This window comes from Athene cunicularia, assembly GCF_003259725.1.
Source record: "Athene cunicularia isolate RWA chromosome 22 unlocalized genomic scaffold, athCun1 chr22_part1, whole genome shotgun sequence".
NCBI classification, from domain to species: Eukaryota; Metazoa; Chordata; class Aves; order Strigiformes; family Strigidae; genus Athene; species Athene cunicularia.
This window is the reverse complement of record NW_020799128.1, coordinates 1,097,718-1,123,929: the sequence shown is the minus strand read 5'-3', so window position 1 is coordinate 1,123,929 and position 26,212 is coordinate 1,097,718. Positions and strand designations below refer to the sequence as shown.

At 43.9% G+C, this 26,212-nt stretch overlaps 1 protein-coding gene across 2 annotated transcripts in view; it reads left to right on the top strand.

Annotated features, from left to right (window-relative positions):
* Positions 1-25,721, top strand: part of LRRTM4 (leucine rich repeat transmembrane neuronal 4) — a 218,150-nt gene extending 192,429 nt beyond the window's left edge. Inside the window, exons 3-4 of one of the 2 annotated variants that reach the window (XM_026863154.1) lie at positions 23,653-24,251; positions 25,645-25,721. In XM_026863154.1, coding sequence (XP_026718955.1) covers positions 23,653-23,874 — 222 coding nt within the window. In that variant the 3' untranslated portion in view covers positions 23,875-24,251; positions 25,645-25,721. The remainder of the gene's footprint in view (positions 1-23,652; positions 24,252-25,644) is intronic. The other variant, XM_026863155.1, reaches the window with a different exon arrangement.
* The last annotated feature ends 491 nt before the right edge of the window (positions 25,722-26,212 follow it).

Below are 26,212 nucleotides of genomic sequence, written 5' to 3'. Positions count from 1 at the left end.
AAAAAAAAAAAAAAAAAGAAAAAGGAGGAACCTTGCTCCCAAGTTCTGGATTCAGGATTTTCCAAAAGACAGTTGTGGGACAAAGGACAGAGGAGAGTGCTAATCTGGGGATAAAGAGGTGGGAAGGGGATAGGAGAAGGCCATGGGGATGTAGAGGTTAAAGATGATTAAGGACAGCTGGGTGTTTTGGGTTCCCTGTGCGATTTGATAACATCAAAAGAACACAAATTAATGGGAAGCAGATTTTTGTAAGAAGCAAACAGTTGGTGGAAATGAGCTAAACCCAGTGGGGTCAAACTTGCTTTTGAAGATAATAGCTCAGCTACTTGCAACTGTGCTTCAAACCCTCCTTAAACATCAACTTGCTGTTAGATTCGGTGATGTACAGGCACGGTTAAAAATAGTTTTAAGGTACAAAATTATGAATTCTGTATTCAGTGGCGTGAGCTAATGCTGTTTTGCAGTTTTCCCTGCACACACCGAAATGTGCGTCATGATCCTCTGGTTAGTTATACCAATATAAATCAGGAGTAAATCTACAGGCATTAACAGAATTAGCATAACTAAAAGGAGTGTGAGCCCATTATCCTTACTTCTGCTTGTGTGTATAGAGAGCAATATGCATACCTTTTACATATTTATATGGAAACGGGCTCAGTTACTACTTTTTAGTTTTGGAGATTTGGTAAAGGTAAAGGATTTAAGGCTGTTGTTGCTGTTTCTAATACAATTGAGTACAGATGAGGTATGATGAGATCCAAGCTAAACAATCTCGCTGAGAATTAAAAAAAAAAAAAAAAAAAAAAAAAAAAACACCAGACATATTTGTGCTGAAGCTCTAAGACAGGCATTCCTGACGCTCGAGTAAATGGCTGTGCACCCCCAAGCTGTTAACATGGGTTCGATAGAATCATTAAAGATGCTTCGTGTTCAAAGGAATTCCTGTTAAGCAAAGAACTCTGGGGACACATGGAAGAGTTGCAGTTAATTTCACATGGATGTTTGAGCAGGGTTTGGCGCAGTGGCAATCACGGGGTTGATGTCTACAAAAGAAAGCCTCGCCGTACTGTCTGAGGGCATTCACACTGCGTGGTCTGGACAAGAAGTCTGCTTACCGTTAAGTTTAGTTTCTCAGCTGGTTTTATTGGAAGCACCGGAGACATCTCAGTAATCTAGAAGAGGTCCAGCTTCTCCTCCTGCAGTGGACTCTGTGCTACACGTTTGGAGAACAGCAGGGCACAATCTCGCTTCTAATAAGTTTTTAAAAATTCATCTGAATTGCCTCCCCTCTTTAAGCACGTGTAGACTGGCTCTGAGGAAGGATTTCTGTGCAGAAGGGGCTGTTGGGCGTTGGAATGGGCTGCCCAGGGCAGGGGGGAGTCCCCGGGATCCCTGGGGGGGTTGAAGAGTCGGGCTGAGCCAGCGCTGAGGGATCTGGGGGAGTTGGGAACGGTCAGGGGGAGGGTCGTGGTTGGGCTGGAGGAGCTGCAGGGGCTTTTCCAACCCCGAGGATTCTGGGATTTTGTTACATTGGAACCAGACTTCCAAAGGCTTTCAGGTGGCTTAAAGATATTAGAGAAGTGATTGATGGGTTTTACAGAAGTGTTTCAGAAGGCTAGGGCCCAACTTGCTTAATTTTCAACAATTTTCATCTCTCAAAACAGTTCTGAAAGTCACTAGATGAATCCATTTGCAGCTTTAGACAGCTAAATCTCGTAGTTCTCAGTGTTTTACTTGTGACTTTTTAAAAAGTTCAGTAAAATAAAAAACCAACCAACCTCTGGAAAACAGAGCCTGAAATAGTAGGCATCCCCAGTGTCGTTTCTGCTTTTGCCACCATAATCTGCCAGCAGCAAAATCTGCTGCAGGCCTCTAAAGCACTTCTCAAGAGTTTTCTCCCCAAAACATTAAGATTGAAAAAGTTGGAACTGATAGGATCTTATACAAGGGGCCCAAACCTGCAAATGCGTAAGATAATTTTGCTTTCCCTGATCTTCCTGAAGCCAACAGATCTTGACAGTTTCCGTGATGGCAAACTCAGTTTTTTATAAAGACAATTTAAAAACAACCAAGCAGCAGATAAACCAACAAAGAGCTTCTTGGTTTATTAATGCTTTACACTGAGCTGCTAAATGAAAAAGGAAAGAAAGGTAATAATTTAAAAATAGGTAATCATTTCCCAGAAAAAAAAAAAAAAAAAAAAAAAGGTAATTTCACAATTTCCAAGCCTTCTGGATGGTTTGAAAATATGGGACAGGGGAAATAAAGAAATGCATCTTCACCCAAAAAAAAAAACCTGTAAAGCTGGTATTACTTTTTAGGGACAAATCTAAAGTAAATGGCTTTTCCTTAAGGGGAACAAATAACTAGCAGCTCGAGATTAAATGACACCGAGTTTTTTTGAGAACAGGGACTTTTCTCACCTTCTTTCAGCAGCTCTGGGAAGTGGAGGTAGTAGTCGCCATCGCTTTCTCGTGACAATGAGTGAAGAGAATTCCTGTTAGTGCAACCCGGAGTGCAAAAAGCTCTTGTTTCCCTTATCTCCGTCGGCTTAAGTGTTGAGGAGACAAATGCCCTTCATTACACTATGCCAAGGAGCTGCTGCTGTTGCGTGGATTGGATTATGTGAACAGTTTTTCAGTGCCACAAAAGGTTGTACTGTCAAAGCTTGGTTTGTGTTAATTAGTAAACACATGTTTAATTTTATGTGCGGAAACAGGTCTGCGTGCTTCGAGAAGTGATATCTCAGTTTGCTTCAGTGATGCTACTTCCCTTTATTTAAAGATAAATAAATTACCTAACTTCAAGTGGGATGAAATACGTCTAAATGAACTGCTCCATCCCGTCCAAGCTGGAAATCAGTAATGATGTTCAATGGAAATAGCTAGACAAGAATCCTCAACTCCCTGGAGCAACTGGGAAACTTTTACTGATGCAGGATCAAGCTTAAGTTGTTCTGCACCGGGGGCTGGTGGATCAGTAGCGGGGGTTTTAGAACAAATCAGCAACATAATTAGCAGCAAATTACGAGGACTAGATGGTGTTCACCCCAGACTTTTTAGGCCTGCTGTAGTGGGAAACTTAAGGTAACAGCTGTGGGGTGTCTGCTGCTTATATCATAATAAAAGGAGCAAATAGATTTTTTTTTTTTTTTTTTTTTTTTTTTTTTTTTCTCGCGGGGCTCTTAAAAACTACACAAAAGTCAGAGTTGCCACTCAGGGAGCTGTTGGAATCGCTGCGCGTAGTTCTCTGTAAACAGCTCAGTGGTGATCAGAAGAGCAAATAAACGGTTAAAAATATATGGACAAAACGCATTGAGAATAAAACAGAAAACATCGCGAGTCCATCCTACTTGCTGTCTGTGTTTCCTGAAGTTCCGGTCACCCCAGCTCAAAGAAGATTTAGTAGAACTGGAAAACAGGGACAGAAAAGCGATAGGAAGGAATGAAAAGGCTTCTGCAGGAGGAGCTGGTAAATGGACAACATCCCACACCTCGGAAGAGAGATGACTGAGGGGGAGATGGGATGAAATCTATAACGTTATAAAATGCTATTGCAAGAGTAGCCAGCGAAGGATTCCGCAGTACTGGAGGGGGTAATATAATTTTATCCAGATCAATTAAAAAGTCCTGTAAAACCTAAAACCAGTCGAGCGGAAACGTCTGAAAATAAATTTCAGCGGGTTACAGTTCTATAAAACAAGGTCCTTGCTGTCATAATGTCTCAGTTCACTCTCAAAATCGCAAGAATCTTACCGTACCCTTCTAGCACATCAACTCTTTGGGGGCAGAACTATATTTTCTGTAGGGTTGGAGAAAATGGAGTCATAATCTTGCTATGGACTCTACATAGTGCCTAGACTGACCTCGAGATCTATTTAATCGAAATAATCCAGCACAGCCTAAAATTGCCATGGAGTTAGTTTGCTAGACAACACAATAATGATTCCACAACTGTACTAATTATATTAGCATATCTGCGCTCTCAGGCTTGGGTAAACGCAGATACAAAGGGAGAGTCGGGGACAGGAGAGATTTGCAGTAGTTTGTTTCCACAGTGAATGTTGGACGGGACGAGGTTTTCCCCGAATGTGTTTTGTGGCTGTTGTTTGTATGCAAAATGTATTTACAGTGAATACTTGCTTCCGAGAGCACGTGCACGGGTGGGAGGAAGAGGGAAGAGGCATTTCTGTTGTGTCCCATCATTCAGGTGACTTACCAAAGGAATATTCGTGTCCAGGAAAGCAGGGAGGTTGCGGCGTCGCAGGAGGACTTTGCCTCACATCTTGGGTTGGGTAAAGTACAACTTGTCAGAACAGAAAAGATACTGTGGCTTTGATAATTGCATTTACCACTACTCGAAAGGTCTGATTTCCGTAAAAAGGAACGGGGAAAGTAATTTGTTCTTCTTTCTTGCCTGAGAGGGCATCCTGCAGCCAGCCGCATCGATTGCAAAGGTCCTATTAGTCTTCAACAGGACCAGAATTAATTGTTTTGTATTACCTGAGCTCCCCAAGGTCTCAGGCTGGGATCAGAGCTCCAGCGCGGCACCAGATCCAGCATCTTTTCTGAGCTGGAACAAAACAGGGTTCCATACCAAAGCACCCGCAACTCCAACAAGCCAGGCAGTTCCACGGATATACACGAATTAGTAGTGGTTGATGGTTAACCGCCCCTTCCCTGCCTTGGTGTAGAGCCGAACCAGACCCAAAGATGCTTTGTCGTGTCTTCCTGTAGTTCCTACTTCGTGCATTTGCATGTTAGAAGGTTTGTGTAGTATTTGGCCTGCAGCAATAGTTGGTGTGAGAACGCTTGGAAAGACGGGTGTTTTATGCGTGCAGGTCCTTCGGTTCTCTTCTGTCCTAAATCTGTGTCAGCTCCTAATGTTTATTATTTTGGTGTTTGTCTCCAAAATTCGTGCAGTTCTAGCAGCTAATGTTTATTATTTTGTTGTTTGTCTCCAAAATTCATGCAGTTCTAGCAACTGCATATATCGTGAAGGGAACATAAATTATTAATATTTTATTCTGTTTTAAAAAAAAAATAATTGGCTTAACTTGCAGTAGGATTTGGGGGTTTTTCCCCAGACTCTTGAATGATGCGTGTACAAAAAAAAAAATAAATGTTGGAGCATTAATCTATGTAGAGCAGGCCAGGTGGAGCGTGCTAGTGCGGAATTCTGCAGAAATGACCTGGAAACCAAGGGTTTTGGAGTGAAATACCTACCAGCTCGGTAGTGAAGGCAAAGGATGAAGGCCACTCCCTCTAAAAGAAGGTGGAAGGATAACGGGATTGCAGGGACTGACTGTCAGTCTTTCGGCAGGGTCTGAGCGCAAGGACTGTCATCGCGCCGTTAGTGCACGACTTCACGCTGCAACAGGTGTGCTGAGAGAACTGTCACTCGTGTCAAGGAGCGGCAGCAGAGCCCTCTGTGAAAGGACAATTTGTGAGGATAGATGTACTTTATTGTTTTCTTTTTCTATTGTGATACCTAGGGCCCCACTTGCAGAAGGAAAAAAAAAAAATAAAAATAGTCCCCTGATTTGTCAGACAAAAACCATATGGTCGAGGCTACAATTGAGCCATGGTTGATCACACTCCTCTCTAATCCACAGCTGTTTTCTTTCTGATAGATAAATATGTGTTTAAATAATGCATCCTACCTAACTCTGTCATTTTTTTTTTAATGTTTCCTCTGACAACTAAATGTTTCCATTATGCCCAATAAACATCTTGGAGACTGACCCGTTCCTGCTTTAAATGCACATTAAGACTGCATTTCCTTCGTTTCACCTTCCAAAAGAAACACTGCAGCTGTTCATTATTTGCAGCACTTACTACAAGAGACTCATTTTCGGGAGATAATTTTTTCGCTTAGAACTTCATAAAAATGTTTTAGATCCCTGACCACAAAGACACAGTGAATAACTATTGCAGAGGAGTGCTGCGAGCTTTGATGTCGGAGCTGTTCTGCTTTAAAAGGGCACCGAAGTCTGTCAATGGCACATTCTTTTCTTCCATGGTAATAGGAAGAGACTGCATTGCATTGTGTTACGTTGTAGTAAGGTTTTGAAGCTGAACTTACTACATACCTGTAGCACAAAAAGGAAAAGGGTAACCATGTCAACCATTGTCCAGCTGGCAACCGGTACTTTGCGCTACTATCATTCACCGTGGCTCGTCTTGCTTTGGTAGCTTGTTTATAACAAGGAGATGAGGGCTCGGGGGCTCTTCCTCGGAGCTCTATTGTGTGGAGGCAGTGAATAGCTGGTTATAATTGCTGTATATGTTGGTCTTCCTGATTGCTTTTGGGTTTCGATGCAAGTCCATGTACTTTATTCCAGGGTAAAGAATAGGGAAGGGAACAACATAATTACTGGGGAAACTAATGGATACTTAAATAACCTTCCCCTGGTTTGGTTGATATGAGTAGGAGAGCACACGGGCCCAAGAAAAAGGCTGTATTTATTTTTTAAACTGAGGTGGCACCCAGAAGACTCAATTTTTCCCAAGGATCTCATTGTTTGTGTCCCTTAGGTTAAGCATCGTCATTATTAGTGAGTTATAGCAGACGCTGTCAGCCTGACAGTGATCCCAGCCCCGCTCTGCTAGGCACTGCGTGTGACTGTCGTTAAGGAAGACCTGATCACCACAACACTAACGGCGCCTCATAGGAAAGTCCTGTTGATTTGGTAAAGGATGAGGCCAGCTGAATTTGATGGAGAGGAAATAAAAGGCTGTGTATTGGGCTGCAGAAAGAATGTAGTAGTTTCACTTCTCTGAAACGGAAGCCCATCTCTAATTGATTTAATGGTCCTTGATCTGCAACACTAGGGCCGGGTTTTAAGATTCTGCAACTTCCAAAGCCCCTCTTAGTGTGACTTTTGTCCGTGTGGCCCTTAATTTTGTATTTGGACTGTGTCAGACAATAGAGCCATGTATCTAAGTATTAAATTACCATTAGCTCTAGCCAAAAGTCCAGTAGAAAATTCATGGATTAGGGAAATAGGCAAATATTAAATATATGAAAGAATTATTCAGGAACTTTGTAACATCTCTATCAAATATGCTGGGTGAGCAGCAAGGCCGGTTCTCCTGCTGCTGGGTCCTGACAACCGGCACAGACAGCTGAGAAAACAGCCGGAGCTGTCAGGGGTCGGAGCTCGTCCACAGGCTGGGTCGTACGAGTCGCACTGTCATGAGCCTTCCTTCTCAGCAAAGGCCACGGGCAAGTGCAGCAGAGCAGAAAGAGGCTGGAAGGAATGTGCTCGCAGAAGTGAGGCAGCAGGCCAGCAGTGCCACGAAACGGTGAGAAACAATGGCCAGAAACTTCCCATCTAAATATTTAATTAATGTAGGAAACCCAAACACTCGCTTTGTTTGAAGAACATAGCGATAAGCAAGCGCAGGGGCGCGTTAAGGTGCAATAAATTTTGATGGCTGCTTCGAGATAGACCTGATACTAGTTGTTAAATTGGGAGGCAGTTCTCCGATTGGGTTTTCTTAGAGACCAAAGATCCAGAGCCAGTTATCTGATGTTGGGCTAACAGCTTGTCTCTGTTCCCTTGTCTTTTGGTAGGAATAACAATATCAGACTTTGTTAAACCCTTTGATGTAGGTATTTAACTCTCTGGATTGCCTTGGGGGAGTTCTCTGACCTCTGTTTATTTATCTATAAAGTGAGGGTAATGATATCCGCTCATCTCAAAGCAGGAACACCAGACTTATCTAACTAACGATTGCAGAGTCCTTGGATGAAAGGTGCGGCACAAGGGCAAACAACTGATGTTTGTTCATGTTGCTACCACGATGTGGCATACAGATGTGACAGACTGAAAACACACTATAAAATTCTGCAAAGATCCTGATGGCTGGACGCTGATGGGACTGCAGAACGCTCGCCATGAGTCGTGGCTTATTAGTATTGTTATCCATGTTTTACTTTGTGGAAGATACGTGTGCAGTAGATCTCGTTTTGTGCGAGTCTGAATTATTTCCGACTGCCAAACGTAAAGTTTGAAGAGGATGGGCGGTCGTTTGGCTCCTGAAATACCCAGGAATCTCTTGAACCCATTCTGTTAGTGACTGAAAAATACTGTTATGTATAATGTTAAAGGATGCAGAGGAATGGCTAGTGCTCTATGGTCTTTTTTACAGAGCTCAGATCATTGAGATAAATTGCCTTTCTCATATTCCACATTCATCTTCATACACCAATCGCTCTCCCTCATTTGCTCCATCCTTGTTTTGGGGCAGGTGAAAGATAAAGACCGTGTCTTTAAACATTGTGCTCTGTATTTCGGAAGCCTGTCCAGTCCCCCTGGTGAGAATGAAAACATTCTCAGAGATGTTTCGATTCGCTTTGCTTCCCAAAGACCCTGTGAGCGGTACACATTCGATCTGACCCCTTCTGCTTATTCAGTGTTTCCACGCTGCTCGCTGATGGCAGCAAAAACCCTCCACGTAGAGTGTGCTCTGTTCTTGAGAAGGAAGCCTTAGTGCAGTAGAAATCCAACGTCTTTTCCACAGTCTTTTATGTTTCCTGCTGCAATTACTGTGGGATCATTTTTTTTCAACCTTCCTCTTTCTGTCTCTTCACCAGAGGAGTGCACAGGCTGTGCCCTGGAGTCACAATGTCACCTTTTGTTCTCTTTTTAGTTTGGAGTAAAGAGACAGGAAAGGAGCAGAGGGGTCTGGACAGCCCTCGGGGTGATGGCAGCCACAGCACACCGCCAGAGACACAGGCAAGGCTCTGGTTTGCACAGCTTCTCACCGGCAACCGAGCCCGTTTTGGGGGCTGCAGATCCAGTTCAGAGGAGCTCTGCCGAAGAGCTCTTCGCCTCGTGTCCTGGGATGCAGCAAGATCCTGTGTGCTGCCTCTAGAAAGAAGCCCAGCATGACCTGCTTAAGCATCCATCTTCACAAGCCCTCAGTTCTGTCTGTGAAGGAGAAGAGTGAGAAACTGTGAGAAAGTAAAGGGGACTCTTAAAAGAGTAGTAGGCAAACTCCTGGTAGCATCCCCTTAAACTCCAATGTCAAAGTCAAAACTCCTTTCAGCGGGGAGGGTTGAGTTCTGTTGGGCTGTCTCGGGAGCTGAATCACATCCCTGGCTCCCAAAGGACGCGTTTACATCGGTGGCTTAGCTCAGATCAAGATCGTGCTTTTCATGTGGGTTTGAGACCGTCCCCGCTTAACGTGCTCCAGTTAACATCCCGGAGCCAGTCAGAGAGAACAGAGCCTGAATCCATTGGAGGTGAAGGTAAGCTGGAGCAGCTCTGAGAGTTTATGGGACCAGACTGGAGCTAGTTTGATGTAAATCCCCTGAAATGTGTATATTGTGGGCAATGTGTACTCAACACCAACTCTTGTGCTTTGCAGATTTGCTCATGCTGGGCTGTATCGCTTACAAACACATACACAGTCACCGTGGCCACATGATAAGGGAAGTCATTTAGGGATAAAAGATATGTATTCATGTATTTAGCTCGTGGAAAAATCTGTCCCTCAATCTGTGCATCAGTTTAGAGATCTTTTTCTTGTTTGCTGTTTTCCTTTCTCCCACCCTTCATCTGTCACGCCTGTCTGGAGTACAAGCTCTTCAGGGCAAGGACTCTTACTAAACACATGAGCATTGGTTACCACAGTGCAGTTTCAGTTTTTGTCGAGGCCTCTAGGCACTGCAAATAAACAACAGATTTTGGATGATGAGAGACTTATTTATCTCTTTGTATTTCTTCTCCCAGTCTGTTTCACCCTTGTGTAGCTAGGGATCAGGTCTTGATATCGCCTGGATCTGACAGATGAACTGGGCTGGGCGTTTGTTCTAAGCGGCTGCAACCCCTATAGACTCACCAAAGACCCCGCTGAGAAGGTTGTGAACGTCACAGCCCCACATTCCCCCCACGCCAGTAATGCACCGAAGTAACACCACGCTCTGAAAAAGTCACCTTTGTACTGATCCTTTCTGACACACCGGAGTTAACCTTTCCCGAAAGGAACAAGTTTTAAAAAATACCAGAGTTAGCCGGAAACCGTTTGGCTCGTGCTTGGCTGGTTGAGAGGTTGCTCAAGCCTGTTGTCTCTTGTTGACGTGAGCTGCCGATATTTCTAACAGCAGCTCCTTTGGTTTGCAAAAATCTAGCTCACAGAGCAGATTTTATTTTCCAGCAGGCTTCTTTGAACCTGGTTCCTTTTCATTTAGGCTCCATCGCCGCTGCTTGCGCTCAAGCACAGAAACGGTCCGAGTGGGCAACAACTATTTTTGCTTATTAATGTTCATTGCGTCAGAGCAGGTAAGAGACCACTTTGGTTGGCTTTCCTGAAATGCCAGAGTCTGCAAGCTAGCAGGCACCAAAGTCCATGTACTCTACAGCCCTCTCCTGGCTACATCCAATAGTGCTCAGCCGTACAGGCAAGGCGCTTTATTTCTGTGCGTCTGAACGTATCTGAACACTTTTTGTTTTTCAGAGCTAGTCTCAGACTTCCGGTCAGGTTTACGCATCGTGAGCAGTTTGCCAGTAATCACAGCTTTGGCTCTTGCCAGCTGACAGCTGTTTCGAAGGGGAGGGCGGTGATCTTGACACAGAGCGGTCCCACAGCTCCATCCTGAACCCGTGTCTGGAGCAGCTCTCTGGCGGCGCTTAGAAACGGGACAAAGTTAAGACGACTCCATCTCCACAGAGAAAAAAAAAAAAAAAACCAGCTTGGAGCATCTGTCCTTTCCTCTACTTCTTAACCGTCTTGACTATGTAGTTTCCGTGCCAATTCTCGGTGGCTTGACCACTAAATCTCAGTTTCTGGTGTTACAGGGCTTTTTCCATGTAGTTGCTGCACTCTCCTCTTACGTTACCCAGTGGTTTGTTTGGGGTTATTTGTTGTGGGTTGGTTGTTTTTGTTTTTTTTTTTGTCATCCAGACGTTTCTTTCTGCTTCAAGAGTGTCACTAAACTACAGTGGCTCGATAATTATTTCCATTGGTTTTGCTTTCGTGGAGTAATTGAATTGATCCACTTGGTTCTGTAGCAGTAAAGATTGCTAAGCCAGGAATATTTTCTAACCCATCTTTCTTCCTGTTTTCTCAGGGATTCTGAGTGTGTCTTTACTGATGATTTCCCTGCATATTATAAAACTTGCCCAGAGGAATGAAAAAGTCATTTGTTTTTTTTTTTTCTGTAGAGTATTAAAAAATAATGCTATCATTGTGAAATGTCCTTGCCTGCAATGCTGGCCAGTCTTGCATTAATTTTCTGCTTGCTTGGTCTCTGATATACAAAGATTCTATAGAACGTGACTGAAGCATGAACCCATGTTTGTTCTGAATTTTCTAATGCTGTGCACTGTGCGAGTCCCTGCCCTGCCTTTTCTCTCCCCCCTGTTTGCCATTTCAGGAGGCTGTTGGGAAAGCAGGAGCGATGCTGCTGTTGCATCCCTCCTTCGCCTGTCACGCACTCGTAGGTGAGCGATGGCAGAATGTCCTTGCCCTGTCACGGGAAAGAGAGGCTTTAGGAACACAGTGAGTTGTTGCAACGATTCACATCCAAGGGTCTGGAGGGACTTTAGTTAAAGTCGTTGTATTACTCTGTAGTGTCTTGTTTTGACACAGGTGGGTGGAGGGTGAACTAGGCAGCTATACCGACTAGTCATGTATTTATAGCAAGGCAGACCGATGCCTCTGAGGTTCAGTAGATGGATTCTCCTTGGAGCTGACGGGCTGAGCAGCGTCTCCCCTTGGCACGCTGGTTAAGGAGTTGAACTTGCTCTCCCGTCACGGTTTGTGTGGTCAGTGGGTCTGGCAGATGAGCTGGGAGGAGCTGAGCGTTGGTTGCCCACCACTCCTAAGCCAAGCCCAGGGTCTGGGCACGCTCCAGCCATTCTGCCCTCCCTGCTGACTTACAGCCACGGCCTCCAAGGAGCCCTCCAAGGTCCTCCAGCCTTCGCCCCTGGCAACCTGTTGCCCACAGCTGCCAATTCTTCATCCTCATCCCTTAAATTGTCTTCTTTCCCTCAACCTAAAGTAGTCATTTCCCTCCAGCTCTGCCCTACTCTACCTTAACTTATAGTGCTGCAAGATGCAGAGACTGTTCCTTAACTTTTCAGTGAAGATGGTGATTATATAAATCCTCACCCCAATATGAGTCATATATCAGTACCTTTTGGAAACTGAGGGGTTGCAGTTTCCTGGCGTAGGCACGCTGCTCCCATCAGTGCTAATGGAAGTGACACACACACACACACACACACACACATCAGGAGAAGATGATGCCCTTCTGCTACTGGATTAATGTTCTTGCCAGGATGTTTGTGCCACTGTACACGCTGCTACCTCTGCTAGGAGGCAGTGGAGACAATTAAAATCGTGTAATTTCTCTTGAGTAGAATCCTGCTGAGACATTCAGTATAATAGGAGCTCCCTCCCGTGTCCAAGAAGGTCTGTAGTGCCAGCGGTTTCTTTCTTCTCTCCCACGGGAGTGAATTTATCTCACTGTTTTCTCAGGAGAAATGAGTAATTTCTTGAACTTGTGCTCAGTTTACAGTCGCGATGTTTTGCTTGCTTTTCTCTTCTTTTAGTTTAGGCCATCCCTGATCAACAGCTCTGGATGTTGATAGTCTGATGTAGACCATCTTATCCCCAGATAAAGTGGAACAACAGTAGCATGAGCATCTTTTTTCTTTATTTTTTTCTGCCAGATATTCTTTTCTTAGGCAGCAGTTTTCTCTAAAGAAGGACCCCTTCAGATCCTCTTGAGATGACTGAAAAATAGAACGGATGATCTATTCTCTTAGGTCAATGCCATAATGTTGAGCATTGAGTTTTAAGTGATGACAGAGGGGAAGGACTTTGTCGTTAGAGCTTGTTGGTGATGCAGGGACTGGATACTATCTGTATGATTAATATTGATATGTTAAATGGAATTAGCGCCAATTATAAATGTGGCTCTGAACATTTTTTTTTTTTAAATCAAAAATGGGTTGACTGCTATCTGAATCCAGTCAAAACCTTTTGGGTATAGTATAGCTAGATTAACATAGAAGAAAAATCTTCCATTTCTTTTATCAGTATAAGGCACCCACTATCCCTTTCCTCTAGCACGGGTGTGGGTTTTAATCATAAGCCGTCATGTTGCCTTGTTTATACTTACTCATGTCTTAAGGACAAAATATTGCGCAATTTGAGTCACGTTTCTCCAGCTTTATGAAGTACATTTTTGATCTCTTGATGTACAGGATGCGTGTACAACTTTAAATAGTATTTAAAAGTCTTTAAAGAAGCCATCAATTTCTGGATAGCTCTTCTGCACACTATAAATTCTAGGCAGATCTAATGAAAAGGCAGTATTTTAATGTAAGACAAAGACTTATTTCACTCATATTCCAGCGCCGTCATTTGTCACTGTGGCAGCAATGTTATCAGATGTTCATATTAAATACTGTACTTATTTATTGTGAGTAATGGACGGAGCAGGTTGCCATCTTCCTGATGACTGCATGGAAAAACATCTCTACCTTTTCCCTTATTCTCATAATTCTTTTTTGACAGACGCAATGTGCTCCGTTTCCCGAGTGCTGCACTGGACCCTAGGGCCTGTGAGGACGCTTCAGGCTCTTAAGTATGTTGGATGGTCCAGCTCCATAGCATTTCGGGCCTGAAATACCAGCAATTTAGAAAGCTAACTGAAGCTGGGGGTGTTGGAGGTCAGGAGAATGCTCTCTGGAAGTTATTACCAGATTGTTGACCTGTGCTCTGCTCTTTCTTCTTGATCCCTTGGAGACTTGGCTAGATGGACCTTTGTCTGGTCCTGATACGTTAAACACAAATGATCTGCGCGTTCCGGCTCTTAATGCAGTGCATAGGGAGCAGATGTTCCTCGTGAGAATAGCAGCTTTTTAAAGTCTCTAAATGAAAGCTGAGCTGCCTTCAAAGGGACTACGTCTTTGTAGGTACGTGTATTTAGGCACCCAGAGATGTGGAGAGGCACCCACAGGGAGCTGGTTTGTGTGTGGGTAGGTAACTGCTCCGACGTATCGCATCGCTTTTGAAGCACTAATCTTCTGTCCCTAAGCAATGCAAGAATTGTTTTGAACCACCACGCTTCTATTTCTATTGAATTCTATAGAAAATTATCCTAATAGCTCTGAAAGCAATATTAATGGCTTTCCAATTAGAATATCTGGATAGTTTGTTTATTTTATCGGCCTTGCACGGCGGAAAAATCGAAGGTTACTGTGAATTTCACTTCAAGTTTTTCATCAGTGGACCTTTTTGTCGGGAGCCAGATACTCCGTAAAAAGCAGATAAAGCAATTTAAAAGAAATATTTTGCCCAAGGAACAATAGTAAGGCTTAGAAGACTTTCTTCTTTCTGGGAGTTTCCTTTAGGGAAACCTTTTCATTTACTGATTGAAAGATCAAATCTGCCCATAGAGGGAGCAGTGGGGTGTGCATGATTTTCCTCCTGATCTCCAGAAAAGCACACTTAGTTAAACAGTCCGTCGAGAGGTTTGGATGTAAAGGCAAAGGCGTTTGTGTGATTGCATAGAAGGATTAGGAAGTTATCTGTAGGGAAGGAAAAGGAAAAGCTTAAAATCCAGTTTGCAGTGTCAGTGGAACTGACAGGGTGATGTTATATTGGGGTTTAAAACATGAAATACACTCTGCAGGGATGACTGAATAAATCTAAAAATTCTGTCTTTATGGTATACCCAGTAGAGCTTATAGATGGTTTTAAAAGTTGGTGAATATTTTAATGCCACATAAGAAATTAATAGATATCTTTTAATTAACTTTGGTTTATATCAAATCAATCAATTTTGTAGAGTATTATATAGTCCCATCTATCCATAACTTGCTTATTAACATGACATATAAAGTATTAGTTAAAAGGCTTTTCATATCTAATACAATGATGTTTGTTTAATTCCTCAGTTATTAATTCGCAGTTAACTTTTTTATGAACTATAAACAGACCTTTAATAGGACATGCAGAAGTAGCTGATGGCCGCAGTGTCGTCTGCCCTGTGTCCTCTGTCTGTTGTTTCTCTACATTTTTCACACAGAGACCTCTCTTCTGACAGCCTGTGTCAACTTTAGGATCCCATTTTCCCAGCCAGTAATACAAGAATTGATTAATGACCTGTCTGTCAGTCATTCGTAGTATTTAGGCTCCAAATTTTCACCGATACCAACTTTTTTTTTACTAGGACATGGTCTAAGACCTGCCGACCACAACCTTTTATTTCCAGCTGTTGGAGAAGCCATCTGGTACCCAACCCCTACATCCTTCAGATTTCAGGCTTGGTTTTTGAAGACCTTGATTTAACCCTCAGATCTGCTCGGGAGGGCAGTGTTTGTCCTGGCTGCTCACTGCTCATTTTGCCTCGTTTTTGCAGTCTGGTAAATACGCTGGGCGCTTCGGTCCGAAGCGTGTTCAGCACCTGCAGTTCCAGGCAGGGCAGGACCCGCCGTGAGGCCCAGATGCAGCTGGACTGGTAGGATCCAAGTCTAAATGGATGCAGGATTCTCATAAGATCCATTTATAGGACTGTTCTGGTGGACATAAACGTAAGACATGGAAAAAAAAAGAGTGCACAGAAGCGAATCCGAGGAGATACTGTGCTTTATTTACAAGACAAGCTTACTTTGTACAGCACTTTGACTTGGGAACATACATGCGAGCTTGTATGTGTACGTACAAGGGTGCAAGAGATTAGGAACTGACGATATTACACATCCTAGTGGAACACCAATCCTCTGTGGATGCTTAGCGGTATGTCCTCCATTTCTTGGAGAAAACTGGTGTCTACAGAGTTGGTGGATCTCATCACGGTGCTAATGACTTCGAAGCAGTGAGCTCATTACCATGTAGTGTGGGACCCTGAAATGCTGGGGTTTCACCCCAACCCCAAATTCAGGCTGACATCTGGGTGATCCCCCAGCCCTTCCCAAAGGGGGGTGAGTTTCCCTTTAGGCTTCCCCCCAGGGTGGGCGCCCTGGCAGACAGAGCCGTTGGGTAAAGGAGCCCCAGGGGTCCCGCAGTCAGTGACCCAAGGTCAGGTGTCCCACTGGGGATAACAGCGGGGACCCCTCGCAGGAGGGGCAGGGTCTGTCTGCGAGGGGGATGCCCTGGGCAGAGTTCCCTGCTGGGGAAGGACCTCCCGCCTCCCTGGGCTGGGCTCCAGGCAGGTCTGGCTTTTGTAAACGCGGGCTGTGTGAGATTCGGTCTGTGGCTTCCTCGGTCTGATGTGTTTGGCTTGTTGACTCGGTTGTCTCCCGTCCCTTCTCTGGGAGATGCATGTCACCATTTATCCCACCCATTGTTGGTCGTGCGGTGTCATTGTTGGGGTCGGTGGGATTGATGTCGGTTATGTATCATCTGACTGACTTGTCTGTACCCCCAGCGCTCACCCATGGACTGACCCTTTTGTATCAAACACAATTTGGCGATTGGTTCATCTTTCTGCTGGCGCTGTCCTTTATGCTAGGCCTGATAACTGGCAAAACAGACCCTTAGCTACAGACTGAGGATTCCTTCTTGTCTTTCTTCTCTCCTGGTGGACATTAATCTGGTTTGGTGGGAAGTAGAGGAGGGAAAGAACATTCTGTCTGGAGCGGGAAGGAAATTGGACTTGAAATTGCAGGAAATCAATTGTGGGAATTGTGCCGACAACTCAAGCTACCAGCCGGTTCTTGCTCAGCGCCTCATGCCCAATGTAGGCACACCAACCTCAGGCAGAGTTCCCAGTGGGATCCGTAACTCTTAGAAATCCTGGGCTAATTAAAGATTTTTGAAGACCTTCACATAAAAATCAAGTTGTCAACTTTCCTGAAATGCTCAGCTGTCACACAGTAAAACCAGTACTCATCAAAACCTCACACCACCTCCTAACAGAGCACTCCGACATCTGAGTGCTGATTTTTGTTTTAATAAATTGAGATTTTGAGTTTTTTCATCGGGATGAGAATTACCTTTAGGAAACATGAATTTCAGAACAAAAAGCTTATTTAAAAAAAAAAAAAACACAAAAAAAAAAACAGCTGGGCACTTTTGTGTTTGTTCCAGTTGGAAACAGAAGAAAACACATCCCCATTTGTATTTCAGAACTACCTTCAGTGTCTGCTTTTGCCCCTTTTAATGGGATTAATAGGAAGTGTGTGATTGTGCGTTTTCCTGAACAGGAATGTTTTTCTCAGCTGATTCCAAGGGGATGTTCCAGGGTTGTTAACTGTGATTTTTTCAGCAGCGTGAAATCCACTGAAATTGTTTATACGAGCTATATCTGCCTAATGTGCCTAATCAATCTATCTCTAAGGTGAAGCTGTGTGCTTCACTAATCGTAAAGCTATGATAGTATATCTTGTTATTTTTACTCTAAATTATGATAGGCTTTAAAATGAACTCTGAATTTGATTTATCAACAGCTATGATGCTAATTCAGCAGTGAAGTCATGGTGTTCTGAGACTAAATATTAGCACTAATGAGAAAACATAGCTTCTATATTCTGTAGCTCTGAGTTTCTACTACATACGGACAACTTCTGAAGTTGCGTGTAATTTTATCACGTAATCATTAACTAGTCAAAGGATTTACCCACAAATCAGTTTACCTGCATTATAGAGTACCAGCACATGTGAAATCGGATAATGTTCAACTGCCCGAGAATATTCATGGCTTGGTTTTTGGAAGGAAAATGTGTCTACTGCGAGACAGTGGAAGTGTCCTATCGCATTTTCCATCAGGATGAATGGAGCATGTCTTTAATTTTAGAAACAAAGTGTTCTTTCTCTTTGAAAACAGAAGCAGCAGAATTGAAGACATATAAACTGCAGTGTCTAAACAGCGAATGGATAAAGCCCAGTTACCCAGACTGAGACAGCTGAAACAGTCTGGTTCTCAGAGACTACATCACTTCGATTGCCAGGCTCTGCCTTTTAGGTCCTTGCCAAAGCAGTTACTTGTCTGAGGATCCTGTGACAGTTTGGGCCCTTAGACCATTCTCCATTCAGGGGAAAAAAAATAAATTGCACTCCATCCCACCATGGACTTCCCCCCAGACACCGTGTGGGGATTGTCAGTCCTTCCTTATGTTGCATTTCCATCTGCTTGTTGATAATTTTGGTAGGGTGTCACTTAGGCATCCATGGCTATTCATGTTTCTCAAGAAAGAATTTCCTTCTCTGCAGGATAATGAATGGTGGGAGATCGCTCTTCAAAACTGAGCATAAAGAAAAAACTCATTTCCAACATGAAATAGATCTGTTCTGAAAACTTGTGTTTCCAAAATCCGATTTAACAGTTTACTGGGAAATTATTTCAACCTGGGACTGCTGGTGGTTAGATCTTGGCTGACCTGCAAGTGGTTCTGAGCGAGACAGAGAGTTAATCTCTGTCTGATCCTCAACTAGTCTCCACTGCAGTAAGTCTGTTGCTGTGAGCACAGCAGAAAATACTTACGCAGGAGTTGTAGTCAGCATGAAGTATTTGGTTTTGTGTTCAACTCTTGGCATTGCTTGATAGAGAGGTGTCGTACCTTGGGGAGTCCATGCCAGGACCAGGTTTTGGGTTGTCTGAAGCATCCTGTCAGGAGGCAGCCCGAGCGATTAAGAGTGTGTGAGCATGTTTAACGTACTGTGAGAGGTGGGAGAGAGCGAAACGTGTTTTAGAAATAAGGTCACTTGGTGTTCACTTAGGGCTCAATTCACTATTCTTTAAGGCTCAGTAGATTTGGTTGCTGTATTGTAAGGTTACATCTTCACTGATATACTTTCCAAGCTCTAGAACAAGGATTTTTATTGATGGTTTGGTAAAAATCTAGCTTTGCCCATGTGAGAAGCAGAAGTTCAAGCTGAACTCTTTATCACTGAAATTTTTAAATGGAACTTTCTTGTGTAATAATAATCAGAAGGTTATAGAATGTTAGCTAATTTACCTCCCAGTATTTCTGACATAAGTGAGCAACGCTGCCGATAAAATTCAGAGCGGTATTAAATCAAAAAGACAGAACATCTGCATTGGAATGTGGATACGCGTGCCTGCATGATGGAATGACTAAGGGTTTCGCTGAACGCCGCTGTCGAACGTCAAAGGAAAAGTGGACGGGGAATGTCGAGAAACATTAATGCAGGCCACAATTTCACTTGAGTTCAGGTAAACTCAAGTTAGTCCAGCTTGTTTTGAGGGGCGTTGTTGTGCTGCAGCAAGGCTGTTGAGCTGTTAACCTCTCCAGTGTCAATTCGACTGAGGAAAGAGGAGATTTGCATTCTTAAATTTCCACCGCTAAATCTTTTGTCTTCCTCCTGCAGCTGGGATTTATGTAAATTTTGCTTGTAATAGAACCTTTGTTTGAAGTGTGTGGCTGCTAAAATGCGATGTTTCTTATACTTAGAGTGAAGATCTGCAGAGGTGCGGACTTCAGAAGTCAACACCAGCTAACTAATCCAGGCCATTAGCCCAGAGCACGCGCTGAACACTTAGAGAGCTTGTAGGGCAGTAAGCTCATCGCACAAACAAGTCAGGGCTTTCTTCAAAGCACAGATTCGTTCGCTGACTTAATTAACTATCTGCAACGCTGGAGAGAAGTGTGGTCACTTGCTGTAAGGCGTCAGAGCAGAAGACAATCCTACTTGGTGCCACACATGGCCTAAAACCAAAACGTCCGTCGCATGCACACCAGTGGCTCTCGAGTTCCTTTTCTTGTTGATTTATGTTTTTCCTACTGCCAAAAGTTTTAATCCTTCAGGTGAGTATTAAGCAGTGACGATTTTAGGAATTGAAACGGGAATTATTCAGAAAATGCTGTGGACAGACCCGTGCATCATCTGCTGTTAAACGTCCTGAGCTCCCCTGGCCGCACCAGACCGTGCTGTCACGGGGCGTAACCGGGAGCGAGCACCCGAAGCCAAGAGCTGAATCAGATGTTACGACAGATGATATGAAAGAGAGAGTTTTGTATCTGTTGTGTTCCCATGTGAGCAATGCTTCATCTTCATTTACAATATAACTTCTTCCAAGACTAAATTTAAGGAGTTTTGTAGCACGAGTGGCTGCAGCTAGTGGCGGCAGAGTGGAATGGAGGAGACGGCGAAGGACTCCGTGTAGGGGATCCCAGCTCTGTTCTTGGCTCTGCCTTTGATTTGCTGGCAGGTAAATTCTCAGCCTTACTCCCACTTTCTAGCTAGTGAAAAATGTGACTTCTGTGGAAAAGACCTTGAGATAGAGATGAGAGAATCCCAGAGGCTGAACTTATTTGCTGAGGTATTTAGCGTTTGGATTTTTTTTCACTCTAGTCATCAGCTTTTTTTGTCTCTTGGAGGCCACAGTAGCTGAAAGGCCCCAGCTTAGGTTAGAGTTGTGTTGTTTTAGTCCCTGCACAAACAGCCCTTGCTTCAAAGAGCTCTGGTCTCCAAGGGCAAGCAGGGGCAGGACTTAATTTTCTCATTTTCCAGCTCATAAAGTGACTTGTCCAAGGTCACAGCTCTCAGTATCACGGGCATTAGTTCCATAGCCATAGTGAAACAAAAAAAAAGAAGTTACTTCAGAACCTGGAGCAAAAGTACTTCTGAAATTAATTTTCAGCAACTTAGGTGTTCTTAAATGTTTCGATGATCTCTGATCCAGGAAAAAATAAAATAATATCAGCTTTGTTTAGAGTGAACGATGTCATCAGTATTTCCCATCCTTTTCACTTGCATCAAACTGAGCAGCAGTACAATTGTGCCCACGTTTGGGATAGTCTCTACAGTCAAGGCCGTGTCCTGAAAAAGCTTTTGTGGGCTCGGGTTTCATGTTTGGTCGCTTCACTGTAAATGCAAACTGATCCCTCCTGACTTTCTGAAAACGCAACTTTACGTTTCAGAGAAGTACTTTCAGGGAAGGAAGGGACACTCCCTTTTGTGGGGACGGTCTCCAGAGCCTGGAGGCCTTCACGTTGATCCAGAAGGTTCTTTTTTGTTCGTACGGTTGGTACCTCCATTCTTGAGGCATCACAAGAAGCAACTTGGGGGCAGGGGTTGTCGACATTTCTTCATTCAGTCTTTATTGGAGGTACCTCAAGGATGAGGCTTCTTTCAGTCATTTGACATGATTGTTTTTTTTAATTTCCCTTAGTTTAACACCCAAAAGAGGGAGAGGAAGAGTAGTACGAGGGCCAGGCCCAAGAACAGGGAGGTGCAGATCCATTACTGGGTTTCATTATCCTAGAAATGCTTTCTACAAACTAATCTACAGTTCCTTAATCTCATGGGTTGCCTGATAAACCTGTTTTATTTTTTTACACCAATAGAGAATATCCACCTTCCCTCCACACACGTGGCGTGGCGACCCTTACTAATACGATTTCAGACACACCGAAAGTTTTAAGTGAAAACAAGCAAAAAGATTCTACAAAACTACTGAGAAACAGCGGAAGAGGAAGCGTGTTTATGCACCGTTTAGGGATGTTGCTGAGATCCTGATCCTTTTGACTCCTGTTTGGAGAAGGGGAGAAAACAAGCAAACAGAGCTGCACACAGGACTCGGGCGGTTAATGTACTGTGTATTATTGCTGTAAAGCCAGGACCTCAATCTCTCAACTCTCCAGAACACAAACAGTCCTTGGCTTTTATAGAATCATAAAGAGCTGCCTTAAAGGCTGAGGACAAATTCAAGCCCTGATACGAATTGGCACAGATATTACTGTATCCAAAGGGACTTGCAGTTTCTTGCACTGTGGCTGAATTTGATCCACAAGTGAACACAGTTGTCCCATCAAATTCTACCGAGCAGCTTGTCTTCTGCGTTCCTGCCATTCAGCTGTCACGTAAAATGACGTTTTCAGCTGAATTCCAGCTAGTGGAAGAGTTTTGGATTCTCTCCAGCATTCTGCAGAGAAGCAGGGGGAGGAATCTAACTGCTGAGATCCAAATGCAAGAGGAACTCTAACCCTGCAAAACTTATAATTAGTCTTAATGCCTTTGCTTTTTTTCATACCTTTTTGAATGAAGTGTGCCATACAATGGAAGTTTGTGATAAATTAGCTATGTAGTCTTCGCTTAAAGTTCGGCATGGAAAATAAAAAGGCGTTTGTTCCAAGATTAAATGATGTGTAGGATGTCTCCAGCTATAATGAGCCCAGGTTTTCTACCAGTGTTAGAATAAACTCTTGCCTGTATCTCCTGCAGTATGTGGGGGTTTTTTTCCCCCTAAGAGCATATTTCTTTCTACTTGATCAGCTCATCTCTTGCAGATGATAAAATTATCTGCGAAGATTTGTATCTGATGTTGTGCTATAAATCATATTTAGTTGTAGGATTAACATTTGCAAGCACAGAACATTTTATGGGGAAAAAAAGAAAAAAAAAAAAAGGGGGGGGGTGCTGGCAGTTTCTAACTATTTACATATAGAAGAGAGATGCGATTGAGGATGGATTTTGCAGACTTTTCAAGTACGTGGCCATTCTTACAAGGTCGGGATCTGCTCAGCTCCAGCGAGCGTCAGTTGAGCTGCTTTGATAGGGTTTCTCTTGGGGAGGTTGTGAGATAAAGAACCCAGGAAATCAGGACCTTGGGCAAGCAGCTTTGTGGTAGAAGAAGTAAAGATGTGTTCCAGCTGTGCTGAAAGCTAGACAGGCTGGCAGCCAGGTTTTCTGGGCCTTTGACACGTTTGGGCTGGCCTGAGTTTTGTAGAAATGCTCAGCCCCTTTTGAAGCAGAAGAAGGGCCGGTTTTTAAAAGGTTGCTATTACCAGCAGCTCTCAGTTCGCCCTTCATAGCTGGAGCGTCCAAAAGAGGTCAGAACCCAGCATGCGAGAGCACTTTGGATATCTGCCCGCAAACACAGAAATGGAGAGTAGCCCCCTCTGATCTGGCGTCGGCTCACTGTGGAGGGCAGGACCAGCCCGGGATGGCACAGGCTGTCAGCAGATGTAACGTCCGTCCGCGGGTGGGGACACGCTGCTGGCACGCATGTAAGCAGCCCTGTTCCAGAGGGATGCACGCGTGCTGGGGGCGGCCTGGAAGCCTCAAAGGTTTATCCTGCCGCAAGGATGGATTTTGCCTCTCACCCCAAAAAAGCCATTGAGTGACTCGAGCGTGGCCAGAGAAGGGCGACGGAGCTGGGGCAGGGTCTGGAGCACAGGTCTGCTGGGGAGCGGCTGGGGGAACTGGGGGGGTTCAGTCTGGAGAAGAGGAGGCTGAGGGGAGACCTCCTGGCCCTCGGCAACTCCCTGCCAGGAGGGGGCAGAGAGGGGGGATGAGTCTCTGGAGCCAAGGCCCCAGCGCCAGGCCCCGAGGGAATGGCCTCAAGCTGCCCAGGGCAGGGTCAGGCTGGCTCTGAGGAAGGATTTCTGTGCAGAAGGGGCTGTTGGGCGTTGGAATGGGCTGCCCAGGGCAGGGGGGAGTCCCCGGGATCCCTGGAGGGGTTGAAGAGTCGGGCTGAGCCAGCGCTGAGGGGTCTGGGGGAGTTGGGAATGGTCAGGGGGAGGGTCATGGTTGGGCTGGAGGAGCTGCAGGGGCTTTTCCAACCCAGAGGATTCTGAGATTCTGTGAACCGTGTGATGAGCGCGGGTGCGCCGAGCACTGTGGGGTCCGAGGCCGCGTTGCGGTAGATGCTGTACAAACACCTGACTAAACACATCACTGACATCTCTCTCTCTCTCTTTTGATCTCTGTTTCTCTGGCGCAGGTCCCTCACCACATGAAGACTTTACCCTATTACAGTTACGACCAGCCAGTGATTGGATACTGCCAAGCTCATAAGCCTCTCCATGTAAATAAGGGGTACGACACCATGTCCCGGGAGCAGGCTGAGACAACCAACCTGGAACTCAGTCGAGACCACAGCTTCATAGCTACAATCGCGCGTTCGGCTGCTCCAGCCATTTACATTGAGAGAATACCAAACTAACGCGGAGACGACTGCGTCAGGGGGCGGAGTGGGGAGGTCTTCTGAGGGACCTTTCATCTCAGAAGAGACCAGGGCAAGGAACTCAGATCTACCATTCCAGTTACAAATGTTCCAACACAGACAAAGGGAAGGGGATAAAGCAAACTCCGCAGACTGTGGAAGTGCTCTCTTGCAGTACACACTGAGAACTTCAGGATTTTCTTTGCTTTAAACTTTCAAACAAATTCCTCAATGTAAATATTAAAGAGAGATTGTCAAGTTCTTATTAAAAAAAAAAAAATAGATTTCACTCTAGCTACATAAAGGGATGGATTAAGAGTTTTGTTTGTATATTTGATTTTTCTACATTGCACGGTTCCAGGGAAGGAGAACCACAGGTAAAAATAAAGGGGGTGGGGAGGGCAAGGGTTTGGGTGGGGTGGGTCAGCCATGTTTCCTTATTAAGTGTTTATTACTCTTCAAAGATTTGTTTAATATTTTTGTTCTTTTTAAACAAACAAAATATAGATATATATTTTCTTTTTTTTTTTTTTTTTTTTTTGGGGGTTTGTTTTCCGGTTGGGTTTTTGGTTTGGGTTTTTGTTTGGTTTTTTTTTAGTGGTCAAGCGCTAATATTTCAAACTTCAGACATGGGCATTAAAAGCTTATGTTGAACCAAAAGGACATTGGTAATTGATGCAGCAGAAACAAAGAAACTTGGGTGCATGTACATTTAAGACACAGGCTGTACACTATGGAGGGTGCTTTTGATTTTTACTATCTTCATTGTGCTTCATTGTTGACACTATAATTACTTTTCGGGCTCTAAAAAAAGGGGAAAACATGCAACGGAGTAACGACTCTGATATTTACAGTCCAGCGGTGCTTGTTAAGCAAAATTAACGGACGTTTGTTTGGGAACCAAAATGGAAGTGATGTGCTTGAAATGGATCAGAAGGAAAATCTTTTAAAGCAAGAGTATTTGGTGAAAACTCACTGGCTGACACAATTTCTAAAACACAGGCGAATGTGTAACATTGTTTTTTTGTTTTTTTAATTAATTATTATGATCAGTTAGTTTTTGTGTAGTTTTTATCAATAAAATGACAACAACAACAACAAACAAACAAAAAAAAAAAGTGGTGGAAAAAAATAAACATACTATTTTGTGGTTGGGACACCACAGCCAAGCTACTGTTTGAATGTTTTCTCTGGATGTGTGACACGGTGATGCCGTGGATGGAGGAGGGAACAACGCTTTGTCCTGTTTCACCTCTCTCTCTCGCCTCTTAGATGGAGCTCAAGGAATTGTTCTGAGGTTTAAAAAAGCCTGAGCGTGAAGAAGCTCAATGTGGCTTGTCTACGAAGAGGTTAAGAGGTGATTTTATCAGAATACCTGTATGGGCCTGGGGGAGGGGAAAAGGGAGAAGAAATAAAAAAAAAGAAAAAAGCCCCTTTTTTTATTAAAGGTGTTGGGGTTTTTTGTTGTTTTTCCTATCAGAAAGCAGACTTTTCAGTCAAACCCTGAGCTGAAGCTAAACCAATTCCCATTAGGACATACGGTTTAAGTTTTTACCTGGAGGGTAAATTATACAACAGCGGGGTTTAGGACATAATGAATTTTGTGATTGTTTCAAGTGTTTATATTGGGTGTGTTTATGAGAAATACACTTGGCCACAAGGTAAGGGCTTAATGAATTTTTGGAAGGGCCGAGTCTTGTATCACATACACGGTGTTATATCGTCTTCTGTGTTTCTCGCCTGAAATACTTGCATATTTTTCTCTGAAAGGGAAGGAGGAATATGTACGGAGGTACACATTCTGTGTGCTAGGCAGCTTGCAGGGAAACACGGGCCTCCAAAGTCAACTCGACGCGTCGAAGGTAACGTATTTGGAATTAAGTGTTAGGCAGGAAATGAAAAGAAAATGGAGTGAAAGGCTAGGTGATGAGTTTACAGACAGCTCGATTAGACATCTTGATATCTGTCAGCTTTAGGAGTGCTACGGATGGAGGGAGAAAGCTGCTCGAAACACTGGTTTCCTTCAAATAGAGTTTAAAACATTGACCCACAGCCTATTGAGCTGCAAATGGAAGAACTCCCATTGATTCCTGTGGGCTCCGGATCAGCAGCAGAATACATTTCAGTGAGCATCAAAAGTGTAATGGCATTCCCATGCTCCTAAAGGATGAGAGTGGTAATGGTTTTATTATAAGGTTCATTAAAGACCGTTGTATAATTCTGGTTCAGTTTTTAAGAGGGCGGTTATGTATCTGCCGACCTGATACTAAGCAAAACCAGAGAAGGAAATGTCAAGCAAGAATACTTACCGTCTTTTCATGTGTTTTTTCCTTAAACC